This window comes from Zingiber officinale, chromosome 1A (genome assembly GCF_018446385.1).
Source record: "Zingiber officinale cultivar Zhangliang chromosome 1A, Zo_v1.1, whole genome shotgun sequence".
Taxonomy (NCBI): domain Eukaryota; kingdom Viridiplantae; phylum Streptophyta; class Magnoliopsida; order Zingiberales; family Zingiberaceae; genus Zingiber; species Zingiber officinale.
In genome coordinates this window covers 3,678,832-3,692,983 of record NC_055987.1, presented here as the reverse complement: position 1 = coordinate 3,692,983, position 14,152 = coordinate 3,678,832, and the positions used below count along the sequence as shown (strand labels likewise).

The 14,152-nt window shown below is 52.1% G+C and overlaps 1 protein-coding gene across 1 annotated transcript; it reads right to left on the bottom strand.

The window, feature by feature from the left end:
- Positions 1–1,151: 1,151 nt before the first annotated feature.
- Positions 1,152–3,290, bottom strand: LOC122039076 (putative disease resistance protein At3g14460). The gene has a single exon (XM_042599088.1). It carries the CDS (start codon positions 3,288–3,290, stop codon positions 1,152–1,154), a length of 2,139 nt encoding a protein of 712 aa, XP_042455022.1.
- Positions 3,291–14,152: the final 10,862 nt, after the last annotated feature.

Here is a 14,152-nt window from a genome sequence, read left to right as displayed (position 1 = left end):
CCATATATTTGCTTTCATCCAAGGCATGAACGTTTCGACCTGCACGCTGGGTCTGATTCCTGACCCACATTTATTCGCTTTTATCCAAGGCATGAACATCCCGACCTGCACGGTGGGCCTGATTCCCGACCCGCATCTATTTGCTTTCATCCAAGGCATGAACGTTCCGACCTGCACGCTGGGTCTGATTCCTGACCCACATTTATTCGCTTTTATCCAAGGCATGAATATCCCGACCTGCACGCTGGGCCTGATTCCCGACCCGCACGCTGGGCCTGATTCCCGACCCGCACGCTGGGCCTGATTCCCGACCCGCATCTGCTGGCTGTTATCCATGGTATGAACGTCCCGACCTGCATTTACTGGTTGTTATCCAAGGCATGAACGTCCCGACCTGCACGCTGGGTCTGATTCCCGACCCGCATCTTTTTGTTTTCATCCAAGGCATGAACGTTTCGACCTGCACGATGTGTCTGATTCCTGACCCGCTTCTATTTGCTTTCATCCAAGGCATGAACGTCCCGACCGGCACGCTAGGCCTGATTCCCGACCCGCATCTATTTGTTTTCATCCAAGACATAAACGTTCCGACCTGCACACTGGGTTTAATTCATGACCCACATTTATTCGCTTTTATCCAAGGCATGAACATCCCGACCTGCACGCTGGGCCTGATTCCCGACCCGCATCTATTTACTTTCATCCAAGGTATGAACGTCGCGACCTGTACGCTAGGTTTGATTCCCGACCCGCATCTATTTGCTGTATGTGGCCTCAGAACCCCCTTTACTATGCAGGGCTAAGCCCCTTCTGATTCTTTTGACCTCCACGTCAACAGGACTGGTGACCCGCTACGTTGGCTTGACTTCTGACCTTCTTGACTTCCTTGTCAGCTGGACTATTGACCAGCCACGTTGGCTTGACTTCTGACTTTCTTGACTTCCTTGTCAGCTGGACTATTGACCAGCCATGTTGGCTTGACTTCAAGCCATATCATCTTATTGACACCACAAAATATGTACCGTATCATATGGCAAAGAAGAAGTCGATGAATCATATATATACATGAAAAGAGAGACTATGATTCTTCTATTGCTAAGATTAACTAAGAGTAATATATATATGAAAATAACGGGAGTCAAAGGTGCTTACTATCCCATCCAATACGCGTTAAACTTTTCTGACTGCTCCTTCAGCGTTGGATGAACATCAAAGCAATTGAAAGATGATAGTGACATGGGAAGCAACTTTTCTGGTATTGCTTGAATATGTGGACAACCATATATATATAGGTGTTGGAGAAGAGGAGGAAGTCCTTTCTCAGGCAGTGATTTGATCTGTGGACAGTTAGATATATCTAGGTGTTGGAGAAGAGGAGGAAGTCCTTTCTCTGGCAGTGATTTGATCCGTGGACAGTTTTGCATAGTTAAACTTTCAAGTAAGGGAGGGCCATGCAGCAACTCTGTCGGCAGAGATTGTAGTTTCATGCAATCACGCAAAGTTAGAGATGTAACGGCAGTGAGGCTTCGCACCAATATCGCCTCCTCAAATATCACCTCCTCAGAACATGACTTAATTTCAAGTTCTGTGATGAATGGCAGTGAGTTTTTTAAAGGAAACATTTTAAGTAGAGCAGTGTTGTCTACGCATAATTTACGCAGAGATGACAAGCTTCCTGCTAGCTCATCATCCAACTGAACCAGCTGAGGACATCCTACAATCTTCAATTCCTTGAGGGATTTAAGGAGTCCTAAGCACTCCATCCTTCTCAACTCATCACAATCAGAGATGTACAAGCATTGCAGTTCTACCAATTGAACCAGAGAAATAGACGGCATGTATAGACAATCATTTATTTCCAATCGAGTAAGGTTGTTCAAGCAGTCGGACAAAAGTCTTGCATATTCGCCACAGTCGGTCAGTTTCAATTCCTTGAGTGAGGGCGGTAGATGGCGGCCACCTTCCTCGTCATCATCCGTTTTGCTATTTAATATGAGCCTGGGACAACATTCTATTGTCAACATTTCTAGGGAAGGAGGGAAGGGAGGTAATCTCTTTAGTTTGGGACAACTGCAGACGCGAAGTTCACGCATGCAGGGAAATAGGTCTTTGCCCTCAGTCCAAGACCACTCTCTCAATGTCGGAAAATCGCTTAACTCAAGCACTTCCAACCTGGGAAAACACTTGCCTTCAAATTCATGACTCAGTCGTTTCAAAGCAGTCATGTTGGTCATGCGAAGTTTAGTCAGATGCAAACGTTGACCAATAAATGGCAGGTCATCCCATCCCGGGCAATTTTTTAATTCAAGTTTTTCCAAATTGGATAGAACTTTTAGCATCAACCAACTAGGCGACCTACCTCCACTGTAACCATCAATTTTCAATATTTTAAGTGATTCGTGTGGCTGCAGACCTTCAATTACTTCCTCGCCCAATGTGGTACCCTTCTCACCATACAGTTTCCAATAATCCCATTCCAACACCAATTTTTTTAGGTGGACTTTGCTCTTTAACTCAGCCCGCTGTGCTTCTTCTTTGCTATCAACATTCTCAAGATTTTCAATACGAAGTGTTCCATGAAGCTGTGTCAAATCCTTTAGTTGTCCAAGCTTGAATGCATCGTCCTCTTGAACACTAAATATTGGCAATTCTTGAAGATTAGTTAGTCTCCGTACATCTTTTAGCATCACCCAAAACTTTCCATCTGCATCAATTTGTCTCAAATTGACTAACTTACCCAATTCTTGTGGTATAGACTCCAGTTTAGAACAACCTTTTACTTTCAGTGTTTGCAAATTATAAAGGTCGCATAATGAGTCTGGCAAAATTTTAATTTCAGAATTGCATGATATATCAACGTGTCTCAAACTGACCAACTTACCCAATTCTTGTGGTATAGACTCTAGTTCAGAACAACCTTCTGCCTTCAGTGTTTGCAAATTATAAAGGTCACATGATGAGTCAGGCAAAATTTTAATTTTAGAATTCCATGATATATCAAGGTAACGGAGGTGAATCAATTTACCAATATGTTCAGATAACTCCTGCAAGCCACACCCACTTACATCTAGAACACGAATGCTTCTTAGTTTTTCAAAGAGGCTATCGGACAATGAATCGCTCAACACCAAGGTGCGCAACTTGTTGTATCCTGAGAACTCCTGTGGCAATTTTTCTTCTACTCGTAGATGTCGAGTTGTGGAAGGCGGCTTTGTTTGTCTATTATTTTCAATCCTACATATCTCTTCCACAGAAATCCACTCAGCTAAATCATGTATAAGGTCATGCATCACTGATCCTGTCCGAATCACCGAACCAAAGGACGCTGGGCACGTGGCGCGCTCCTAGTCGAGGACGTAGGCCTCCGTCTGGTCGCACGAATCTCGGGCGAACCTGCACAGAAGTCGGGCCGGGAAGGGTTCCCGGCGTCGACCCTCCGACGCTCAAGTCAAGCAAGCAAATAATGCAAAAGGTGGCTCCAGAGATGATTTTTCGCGTACCTGCGGCGAAGTAAGAGGCTCTATATATATAGAGCGAGGAGAGAACTAATGCACGCTCACTGAGGTGCAGACGTGTCAGCAACCCATACCTCGGTATGTACTTGTCAGAGAGCTTACCTGACACCATACTGCTACAGTTCGAGCATGTCTTCGATGGGACAACAGGACACCCCGTCGCCAGACTAGGGGTATGGCGTAGCCATACGACTTGACGGCTGTCAGAGGGTGTTCCCTTCCTTTACCCACCGCCCGGCCGGGACGTCCGTCCGGCCGACCGGGCGAAGAACGTCGTCCGAACGGCCTTAATTCCCTGCGTCGGCCGGGCGACCCGTCCCTCCGCTCGGTTATTATGTACTGTTTCATTGAGCGTCGGAACCCTGGTCCCTACCAGGGTGCCTTTTACTACCAGATGTCCCTTTCTTCTAAATCCGGTCGGCTCGTCCTTCTCCGGCGAGCCACTGGGCCCTTTGACCTCCCCATGGTGTTGACCCCTCGTTATGGGGTTCCGGATTCTTACCACCGGATCACTTGCCTCTCCCTCGAGTCTAGTTGAAGGAGGCGAAGTCCGACTGACTGGATTGCCGATCTGACTGAGCAATGATCCTTGCATTAGTCCGCTCGGCCAGGCATAAGGATGCTCATCCGTTCGGCAGTATCTTGTCCGTGCCTTGTGCTTCTCTCGGAATCCATGTCCAATGCTCCCCCCCACTGTTTATCACGTGCACTGCGCACGGTAAGGGGAGCTCATTAAATGTGGCCAGTATCTCGCTGACGCGTGGCGATCGTGCGCTTGTCAGCGCATGGCGGTGGCGTCACTTCTGATAGGACAGCCGCCGTTTGAAATGAACGGCTGGATGATGACCTCGTTATCAACGACCTGGATCGGACGGTGGAGGTTGCTTCCGGGCGGCAATATAAAGCTTGCGGCTCCGCTTCTGCCGCCGCCTCGCTGCTTCATTCTCCTCCGGCACTTCTCTGCTCGTTTTCTCTTCCGGCGACCTCGCCCCTCAACTCTTCGGCAAACCTCAGCCCTTCGTCGATCATCTTCTTTGGTTGTAAGGCCTTTTTTCTTGTTCCCAGCGTTTTCTTCTTTTTGTTACCCGTTTCCTTCAATCGGCTTTTCTCCATTCTTTGCTCACCCCTTCCCTCGGAATCCTATATTCTCGTCCCTTGACCATGACTAGCACTTCACAGTCGACCGGCGGCGCTCCAGGTCTATGGTACACGACCATGGAGAGCCGTTTTGATGAGGAAGACGCATTGCGTCTCGTCCGGACTTATGACCTGCCGACCGACCACCAAATAGTGTTAGCCACACCGGCCGATCGGCCTCATGCACCGCCGTCCGGCACAGTGCTTTTCTTCCGAGACCAATTTCTGGCCGGACTGCGTTTTCCACCCCACAAATTTTTCTTAGAAGTCTGCAACTATTTCCGCATTCCGCTCGGCCAGGTAGTTCCCAACTCTATTAGGCTGCTGGGCGGAGTGATAGTTTTGTTCAAGCTGAACAACATCCCCTTGGACCCAAAAATATTCCACTACTTCTACTATCCCAAGCAAGACGAGTGTGGTACCTTTGTTTTCCAGTCTAGGATAGGCTTCGTGCTTTTTGATCATATGCCGAGCTCCAACAAACATTAGAAGGAGCATTTTTTCTATATACGTTTTCCCGAGCGGCCGACTTTCCGCACCAAGTGGCAGACGGCTATGCCCGTGCAACCGGAGCTCGGCAAGTTTAGAGGCGACGCGGACTATCTCCATGCAGCCGAACGGCTAGTCGGTCAGCGCTATCATATTGACGAGATGCTCCTTCCTGGAGTAATGCATATATTCGGCTTGTCTTCTACCCCAGCCGATCTGCCCTGCAGCATGAGTAAGTTTCCTTATCTTCCCATTTGTTTTGTTCTAACTGATTTATTTTTTGCTTCTGCAGCTGAAGTCATGTGGCGTGCCAGAGCTTCCGAGAAGCTCAAACTGAAGGCCGCTCAGATTGAGGAGGTGACGAACAAGGAGGCCGCCGAGCAGGGCCTTGCTCCATCTGATCCGGCCGGCGGAGAAGGTGAGGGGGCACCAATTGTCCCCGAAGCCTCAGATGTCCCTGCCTTTCACAATGAGGTCGCGGGCGACCTGGAACCTCCTACCGAGGTTGAGGTAGAGGGTCGTTTGACCGATGATGTGCCGCTACGCACTCGGAAGCGCCGACGACCAAAATCTGCCCATGCCTCTAAACTTGATGAGCCACAGCCCGAGCGGAGCGCGGGCGCACCGGTGCTGTCCGGGACGGTTTCCCTCGAGAGTACCCCAACCCCTCAGGGTTCTCCGAGGGCCAGCTCTGAGGTGCCGCCGTCCAGCCCTTCCAGAACTTTGCGCCGTATCAGGCGTATGGGTGAGCTTCCCTCCTCTTCTGCCGGTGGGCCGTCCGATAAGGCCGCTGCTTCTCAGAGCGAGCCGAGCGGCCAGAATTTGATAAAGACCGTTCTGCGCCTCCCCTCAGAGGCGTACATGGCTGCTGCTGATCGGCCAATGGTCCCCGAGCAGCAGATTACTCTGACGGGCCCTCTTTCCCAAGCTTGGATAAATGCTCGGCGTCGCATAGCCAAGATGACTCCCGGGCAGCTCGGCGATAGCAACCTTCAACAGGCCACCGGGGTATGCTCTCCTTTTCTTTGTTTGCATATTCGAATTTATGTTTTTAACCTGTGGACATTTGTTGGTAGAACTGGGTGGAGCAGATCGCTATTAGCGATCGATTGGCCGAGCTGGAGGACGAGTTGAAAAAACAAAAAACCGTGGGGGGTAACGGGCAGTCGACTGCCGCTCTGGAGAAGGCCAAAAAATCGCTGGATGCCGAACGGAAAAGGGCTAACGATTTGGCGAGCAAAGTCGTTCGGCTTGAAGCGATGATCAAGCAACGAGATAAGGAGATCAAAACGGCGACCACTCGGAAGCAACAGGCCATCAATGATATGGACCGTATGAAGGTGGAGATCAGGGGGTTGGAACAACGCGTCAAAGACTTGGACGCCCTGCTGGCCACCGAGAAGGAGGGCCACTCGGCGGATCTCCAAAGATTCGACGGAGATTTGGCAGAGCTCCAAGCCGCCAGCGATGCCGCCCACGCCGCGCTCAAGGAATACCAAGAGGGGGAGTCGGCCCGCTTTGACGAAGTGAGGAAAGCGTTCCTTTGCTCGGAGGGCTTCGGAGAGAAGTTTACCGACAAGATATCCCTCACGTTCGAGGAGGCGATCAAGGCGGCGGTGGGATATCTAAAGACCAAAGGTCACCTGCCTGCCGAGCTGACCATCCCCCCCGAGGATCTAGCGAGCGTGATGGACACCATCCCCGACGCTCTTTTTGATTTTGATGTGTGAGGAGCGTTTTTATAAACTTTTTTGTATTCTCGCCGTTTGGCCCAGACTATCTCTGTAATGACTTTTTTGGCTTGCGTAATAGATGATCTTCTGTTCCTTTCACCCTTTATTGTGGCAAGAACTTACTAAGTATTCTTTATAACCATTCCGCTCGGCACCTCGCTATGCCAGACAAGCGAATTATCTTTAATGTCTCATTACGCGCCTGATCAGCCGCTCAGCGCGCAAACTTGTTTGCCTCTTTAATTCCGATTAACCATCCTTTGCTTCGCGCCTTACCTCAAAGGGGTTTTCGCTGGATGAGAGCCGCTCGACCGCCGGCTCGTCTCTTGATATTTATCGTCGGTGCTCGACGACGCGGTTATTTATAGCCGGTCGGCGCGGCTCTCGATTTTTAACGACGGGGCTCGTCGGCTTTCCGCTCGGACGTTTATAGACGCCGGCTCGTCTCTCGATATTTAACGTCGGTGCTTGACGGCACGGTTATTTATAGCCGGTCGGCGCGGCTCTCGATTTTTAACGACGGGGCTCGTCGGCTTTCCGCTCGGACGTTTATAGACGCCGGCTCATCTCTCGATATTTAACGTCGGTGCTCGACGGCGCGGTTATTTATAGCCGGTCGGCGCGACTCTCGATTTTTAACGACGGGGCTCGTCGGCTTTCCGCTCGGACGTTTATAGACGCTGGCTCCTCTCTCGATATTTAACGTCGGTGCTCGACGGCGCGGTTATTTATAGCCGGTCGGCGCGGCTCTCGATTTTTAACGACGGGGCTCGTCGGCTTTCCGCTCGGACGTTTATAGACGCCGGCTCGTCTCTCGGTTCTTAACGTCGGTGCTCGGCGACGCGGTTATTTATAGCCGGTCGGCGCGGCTCTCGATTTTTAACGACGGGGCTCGTCGGCTTTCCGCTCGGACGTTTATAGACGCCGGCTCGTCTCTCGATATTTAACGTCGGTGCTCGACGGCGCGGTTATTTATAGCCGGTCGGCGCGGCTCTCGATTTTTAATGACGGGGCTTGTCGGCTTTTTAAGGCTAACTCCTTACCAGGCCGAGCGACCTTGGCTTTCGTATCATATCCCGCGCTCGAACAATATTTATGCCCGGCCGAACAGTACGGGTCCTTCGCTCTCGAGCTCCCAGCTCGGATATAAACCTCCCGGCCGATCGGCTTGGGGGCCTTCGCTCTCGAGCTCCCGGCTCGGATATAAACCTCCCGGCCGATCGGCTCGGGGGCCTTCGCTCTCGAGCTATAATCCCCGTTCGGCGAACGATGTTTGCGGCCTTTCATCCAGCCCGATAAGGCTGGAGGTGATTTGCACTCCACGGTCGCTCCAGCTGCCGTCCATCTTCATCCTCCAAATAATAGGCTCCCAAACGGAGCTTCTCAATAACCTTGAAGGGACCTGCCCAAGGGGCTTCAAGCTTGCCAACGTCGCCGACGGGTTTGACTTTCTTCCAAACGAGATCGCCGACCTGAAACGATCTGGGGATTACTCGTCGGTTGTAGTTCTGCTTCATCCGCTGCCGGTATGCCATCAGTCGAACGGACGCCTTTGCCCTCTCCTCTTCTACCAAATCCAGCTCCATGTTCCTCCGTTCGGCGTTGTCATCATCGTAGCTCTGGATCCGGGCGGACTCAACGCCGACTTCAACCGGAATGACTGCCTCGCCGCCATATACCAAATGGAACGGTGTGACTCCTGTCCCTTCTTTTGGCGTCGTTCGAATGGCCCACAAGACGCTTGGCACTTCATCCGGCCAACTTCCTCCCAAATGGTCGAGCTGAGCGCGCAGAATACGAAGAATTTCCCGGTTGGCCACTTCAGCTTAACCGTTGCTCTGAGGATAAGCCACGGACGTGAAATGTTGCTCAATGTCGTAGCTTTTGCACCAATCCTCTAACATCTTCCCTGTGAACTGCCGCCCGTTGTCGGACACTAGTCGGCGAGGGATGCCGAACCGACAAATGATGTGTTGCCAGATGAATTTTTTAACCATTTGTTCAGTGATCTTTGCTAGCGGTTCGGCCTCCACCCACTTGGAGAAATAGTCGACAGCCACTAGTAAAAATTTCCTCTGTCCGGCCGCCATCGGAAATGGACCGACAATATCCATTCCCCATTGGTTGAACGGGCATGAAACGCTTGACGCCTTCATTTCTTCGGCCGGTCGGTGGGAGAAGTTGTGATACTTCTGGCATGAAAGGTAGGTAGATACTGTCCGAGCGGCGTCTGCTTGTAAAGTTGGCCAAGAGGATCTTCTTGGCCAACGAGCGCCCGCCCGGATGCCCCCCGCATGATCCTTGATGTACTTCCTGGAGGATGTAAGCTGAGTCCTCCGAGCTTACGCATTTCAGCAACGGGCGCGAGAAAGCTTTCTTGTAAAGCTGATCTCCGATGAGTGTAAACCGACCGGCTCTCCTTCTGAGGAGCCGGGTTGCATATTCATCGGATGGTGTGGCGCCCGAACGGAGGAATTCTATGATGGGTGTCCGCCAATCGCTGGGAAATGTGAGACCTTTCATCCGGTCGACGTGCGCTACCAACAGTACTTTTTCGATGGGTTGCTGCATGTCGACCGGCGTTATTGGGCTCGCAAGTTTGGCTAACTCATCGGCTGCTTGATTTTCCGCTCTGGGTATCTTCTGGACAATAACTTCTCTAAACTCAGCTTTGAGCTTCTCGAAGGCTTCAGCGTAGAGTTTAAGCCGAGCGCTATTGATTTCGAAGGTGCCAGAGAGCTGCTGAGCGGCCAACTGTGAATCCGAGTGAATAGTTACCCAACCGGCTCCCACATGCCTGGCAGCCTGCAAGCTAGCTATGAGGGCCTCATACTCTGCCTCATTGTTGGTAGCTTTGTAATCCAGCCGGACGGATAAGTGCATCTTTTCTTCTTGAGGAGAGAGCAGCAATATTCCGACTCCGCTTCCGAGCCGAGTAGATGATCCATCCACATATATTCTCCACATAGCTTCCGACTCCTGCCTTTGCACCTGAGTCACGAAATCGGCCAAGGATTGAGCTTTGATCGCCGATCTGGGTTGATACTGGATGTCAAATTCACTCAGCTCCGTCGTCCATTTGATGAGCCGTCCGGATGCCTCTGGATTTAGTAGCACTCGTCCGAGCGGGCTATTGGTTTTGACAACGATCGTGTGCGCCAGGAAGTATGGACGAAGGCGCCGAGCGGCGAGGACCAGAGCGAATGCTAGTTTCTCGAGCCCAGTGTAGCGAGATTCAGCATCTTTTAGAATGTGACTGAGGAAATACACAGGCTCCTCTCCGCTCGACCTTACTAATGCTGAGCCGACCGCATGCTCGGTTGAAGACAAATACATATAAAGCGGCTCACCCGCCGTTGGTTTGGCCAACACCGGAAGAGAGTTCAGATATACCTTCAAGTCTTCGAACGCCCGATCGCATTCTTCATCCCAGTGAAACTTTGTGGCTTTGTGCAAGATTTTGAAGAAAGGAAGGCTCCGGTCGGCGGTTTTAGAGATGAATCTAGACAGAGCAGTTATCCGACCGGCCAATCGCTGAACTTCCCTTGTATTTCTGGGAGGCGGCATATCTTGCAGAGCTTTCACCTTGCTGGGATTGGCTTCGATGCCCCGCTCGGTCACTATGTATCCCAAGAAGCGTCCTCCTTTCGCTCCGAACAGGCACTTCTGAGAATTCAGCTTGACTCCATACTTACGCAGCGTTCGGAAGGTTTCTTCCATGTCCTTGAAGAGGTCGACCTCTCGGACAGACTTAATTAGAATGTCGTCCACATAAACTTCTAGGTTCCGCCCGATCTGCTCTCTGAATACCTTATTCATCAAGCGCTGATATGTGGCTTCAGCATTCTTCAATCCGAACGGCATCACATTATAGCAATAAGTGCCGTCGGCCGTCACGAAGCTGACTTTTTCTTGATCTTCACGGGCGAGCGACACTTGGTGATAGCCCTGGTAGGCGTCTAGCATACAGATTAATTCACAACCGGTCGTGGAGTCCACCAGCTGATCTATCCGGGGCAGAGGATAAAAATCCTTCGGGCAAGCTTTGTTAAGATCCCGGAAATCTATGCACACCCTCCATTTGTTGCCCGGCTTGGAGACTAATACTACATTTGCAAGCCAGCTCGGGAACTGCACCTCACGTATATGGCCGGCTTCCAGAAGTTTCTCCACCTCCGTCCGGATGATGGCGTTCTGCTCGGCGCTGAAATCTCTTTTTCTTTGTTTTACCGGCCGAGCATCCGGTCGGACATGCAACTCATGCTGCGCTATGTTTGGCGAAATTCCGGGCAACTCATGTGTCGACCAGACGAAGACATCATGATTTCTCCTGAGGCACTGGATCAGCTCCTCTTTCTGCTTCTCCTCCAGATCGGACGCAATAAAGGTTGTGGCCTCCGATCGGGTTGGATGAATCTGCACTTCTTCTTTTTCCTCATAAATTAAAGTGGGTGGCCTTTCGGTGATGGCGTTTACCTCGATCCGGGGCGTTTTCCGAGCAGAATTGGCCTCTGCTCGGACCATCTCGATGTAACATCGCCGAGCTGCTAGCTGGTCTCCTCGTACTTCTCCCACATGGTCCTCCACGGGGAATTTGATCTTCTGATGAAAAGTTGAGACGACCGCCCGGAATTCGCTGAGTGCCGGTCGTCCCAAAATGACGTTGTAGGACGAGGGAGAGTCAACCACTACGAAGTTTGTTGTTCTCGTCCTCCTGAGCGGCTCTTCTCCCAGCGAGATAGCCAGCCGGATCTGGCCGACCGGCTAAACTTCGTTACCCGTGAACCCGTAGAGCGGAGTCGTCATAGGTAACAGCTTGGCTCGATCAATTTGCAGCTGATCGAACGCCCTCTTGAATATGATGTTAACTGAGCTCCCTGTGTCAACAAATACGCGGTGAATAGTGTAGTTGGCTATTACCGCATTGATGAGCAGAGCGTCGTCGTGAGGCACTTCAACTCCTTCCAAGTCCCCGGGCCCGAAACTGATTTCAGGTCCGCTTGCTCGCTCTATGCTGCAACCGACGGCATGGATTTGGAGCTGCCGCACGCTCGCCTTTCTAGCTCGATTGGAGTATCCTCCGGTCGGCCTGCCAGCGATGACATTGATCTCGCCTCGGGAAGTGTTGCTTTTATTTTCCTCTTCCCGAGCGGATGGTCGGGACCGTTCTCTGGACGCTCGGCGATTCTCTCGCCTGGGAGAGCGATGCCGATCGGGAGTCTGTTGCCGTGGCCTATCAACTCGCGTCCGATCGGCTTCCTGAATTCTCTGTCGCCGATCGACTGAGGGAGATCGCCGTCCAGCACTCCGTGGCACAGGATGAGCCACGAAGGGAAGACTTCGACAATCCCTTGTGTTGTGCATATCCGTCCGGTGGAAGGAGCAAAACATCGGGGTCCACCTCTTCTTCGGTTTGGGCCGGGCGGCGGCTACCTCCTGCACATGGGACCGGACATGGGAAGATCGGATTGCTTCAGCCCTTGGTCCTCTAGGCGGCTGATGAGCGGCGTGCTGTTTCCGCTCGGCTAGAGGAGGCCGCTCGGCGGGAGTTTCTTTTTTCCTGGCCGCCTGTGCTTCTTCCACGTTAATGTACTCGTTAGCCCGATGTAGCATATGATCGTAATCCCGGGGTGGCTTTCGGATGAGCGATCGGAAGAAATCTCCATCCACTAGGCCTTGTGTGAAGGCATTCATCATGGTTTCCGAAGTGGCCGTTGGAATGTCCATCGCCACTTGGTTGAATCGCTGGATGTAAGCTCGAAGCGATTCCCGGGCCTCTTGCTTGATGGCGAACAGACTTACGCTTGTTTTTTGATAACGCCGACTGCTGGCGAAGTGGTGGAGGAAGGCCGTTCGGAAGTCCTTGAAGCTTGTGATGGATCCGTCCGGCAGCCTCCGGAACCACCGTTGAGCCGATCCCGAGAGAGTGGTGAGAAAAACTCGGCACTTTACTCCATCTGTGTATTGATGGAGGGTTGCCGTGTTATCAAACTTACCCAGGTGATCATCCGGGTCGGTTGTCCCATTATACTCGCCAATCGTCGGGGGCGTGTAGTGCTTGGGCAGAGGGTCTCGTAGAATGACCTCTGAAAATTGGCGATTGATCCGCTCGGGCGACGCGTCCGCTCGGGGGGCTTTCCCCTTCCTGTCGTCTCGTCGAGGCATTTCCTCCGAAGAAGACCCCTTATCCCTGTGAGTTGGTGCGGAACAGAGCCCAATGAAATGCGACGGTGGCAGGTGGTGCTTCCGTTCGGCCACCAGATGCTGATGTTGCTTGCTGCTCCGGCCGCTCGGATGCGGTTTTCTGTTTTTGCTCCACGAGCTTAGCGGCCCTTGTCTCGATCAGAGCGTCGAGTTCCTCGTTCGAAAGCGTCACCACGTGTTGTTGTCCAGCCTCGTCCATTGTTCCCGATCGGATGCAGGAGCGTTCCCACAGACGGCGCCAAATTGATCCTGTCCGAATCACCGAACCAAAGGACGCTGGGCACGTGGCGCGCTCCTAGTCGAGGACGTAGGCTTCCGTCTGGTCGCACGAATCTCCGGCGAACCTGCACAGAAGTCGGGCCGGGAAGGGTTCCCGGCGTCGACCCTCCGACGCTCAAGTCAGGCAAGCAAATAATGCAAAAGGTGGCTCCAGAGATGATTTTTCGCGTACCTGCGGCGAAGTAAGAGGCTCTATATATATAGAGCAAGGAGAGAACTAATGCACGCTCACCGAGGTGCAGACGTGTCAGCAACCCATACCTCGGTATGTACTTGTCAGAGAGCTTACCTGACACCATACTGCTACAGTCCGAGCATGTCTTCGATGGGACAACAGGACACCCCGTCGCCAGACTAGGGGTATGGCGTAGCCATACGACTTGACGGCTGTCAGAGGGTGTTCCCTTCCTTTACCCACCGCCCGGCCGGGACGTCCGTCCGGCCGACCGGGCGAAGAACGTCGTCCGAACGGCCTTAATTCCCTGCGTCGGCCGGGCGGCCCGTCCCTCCGCTCGGTCATTATGTACTATTTCATTGAGCGTCGGAACCCTGGTCCCTACCAGGGTGTCTTTTACTACCAGATGTCCCTTTCTTCTAAATCCGGTCGGCTCGTCCTTCTCCGGCGGGCCACTGGACCCTTTGACCTCCCCGTGGTGTTGACCCCTCGTTATGGGGTTCCGGATTCTTACCACCGGATCAATCATAATTCCACAATATTCAGATTCTTGAAAGAAACACCTATCAACAAACTCAAGAAAATAGTCACTTCCAACGTCTTCCATCCTCTTTGTGTTT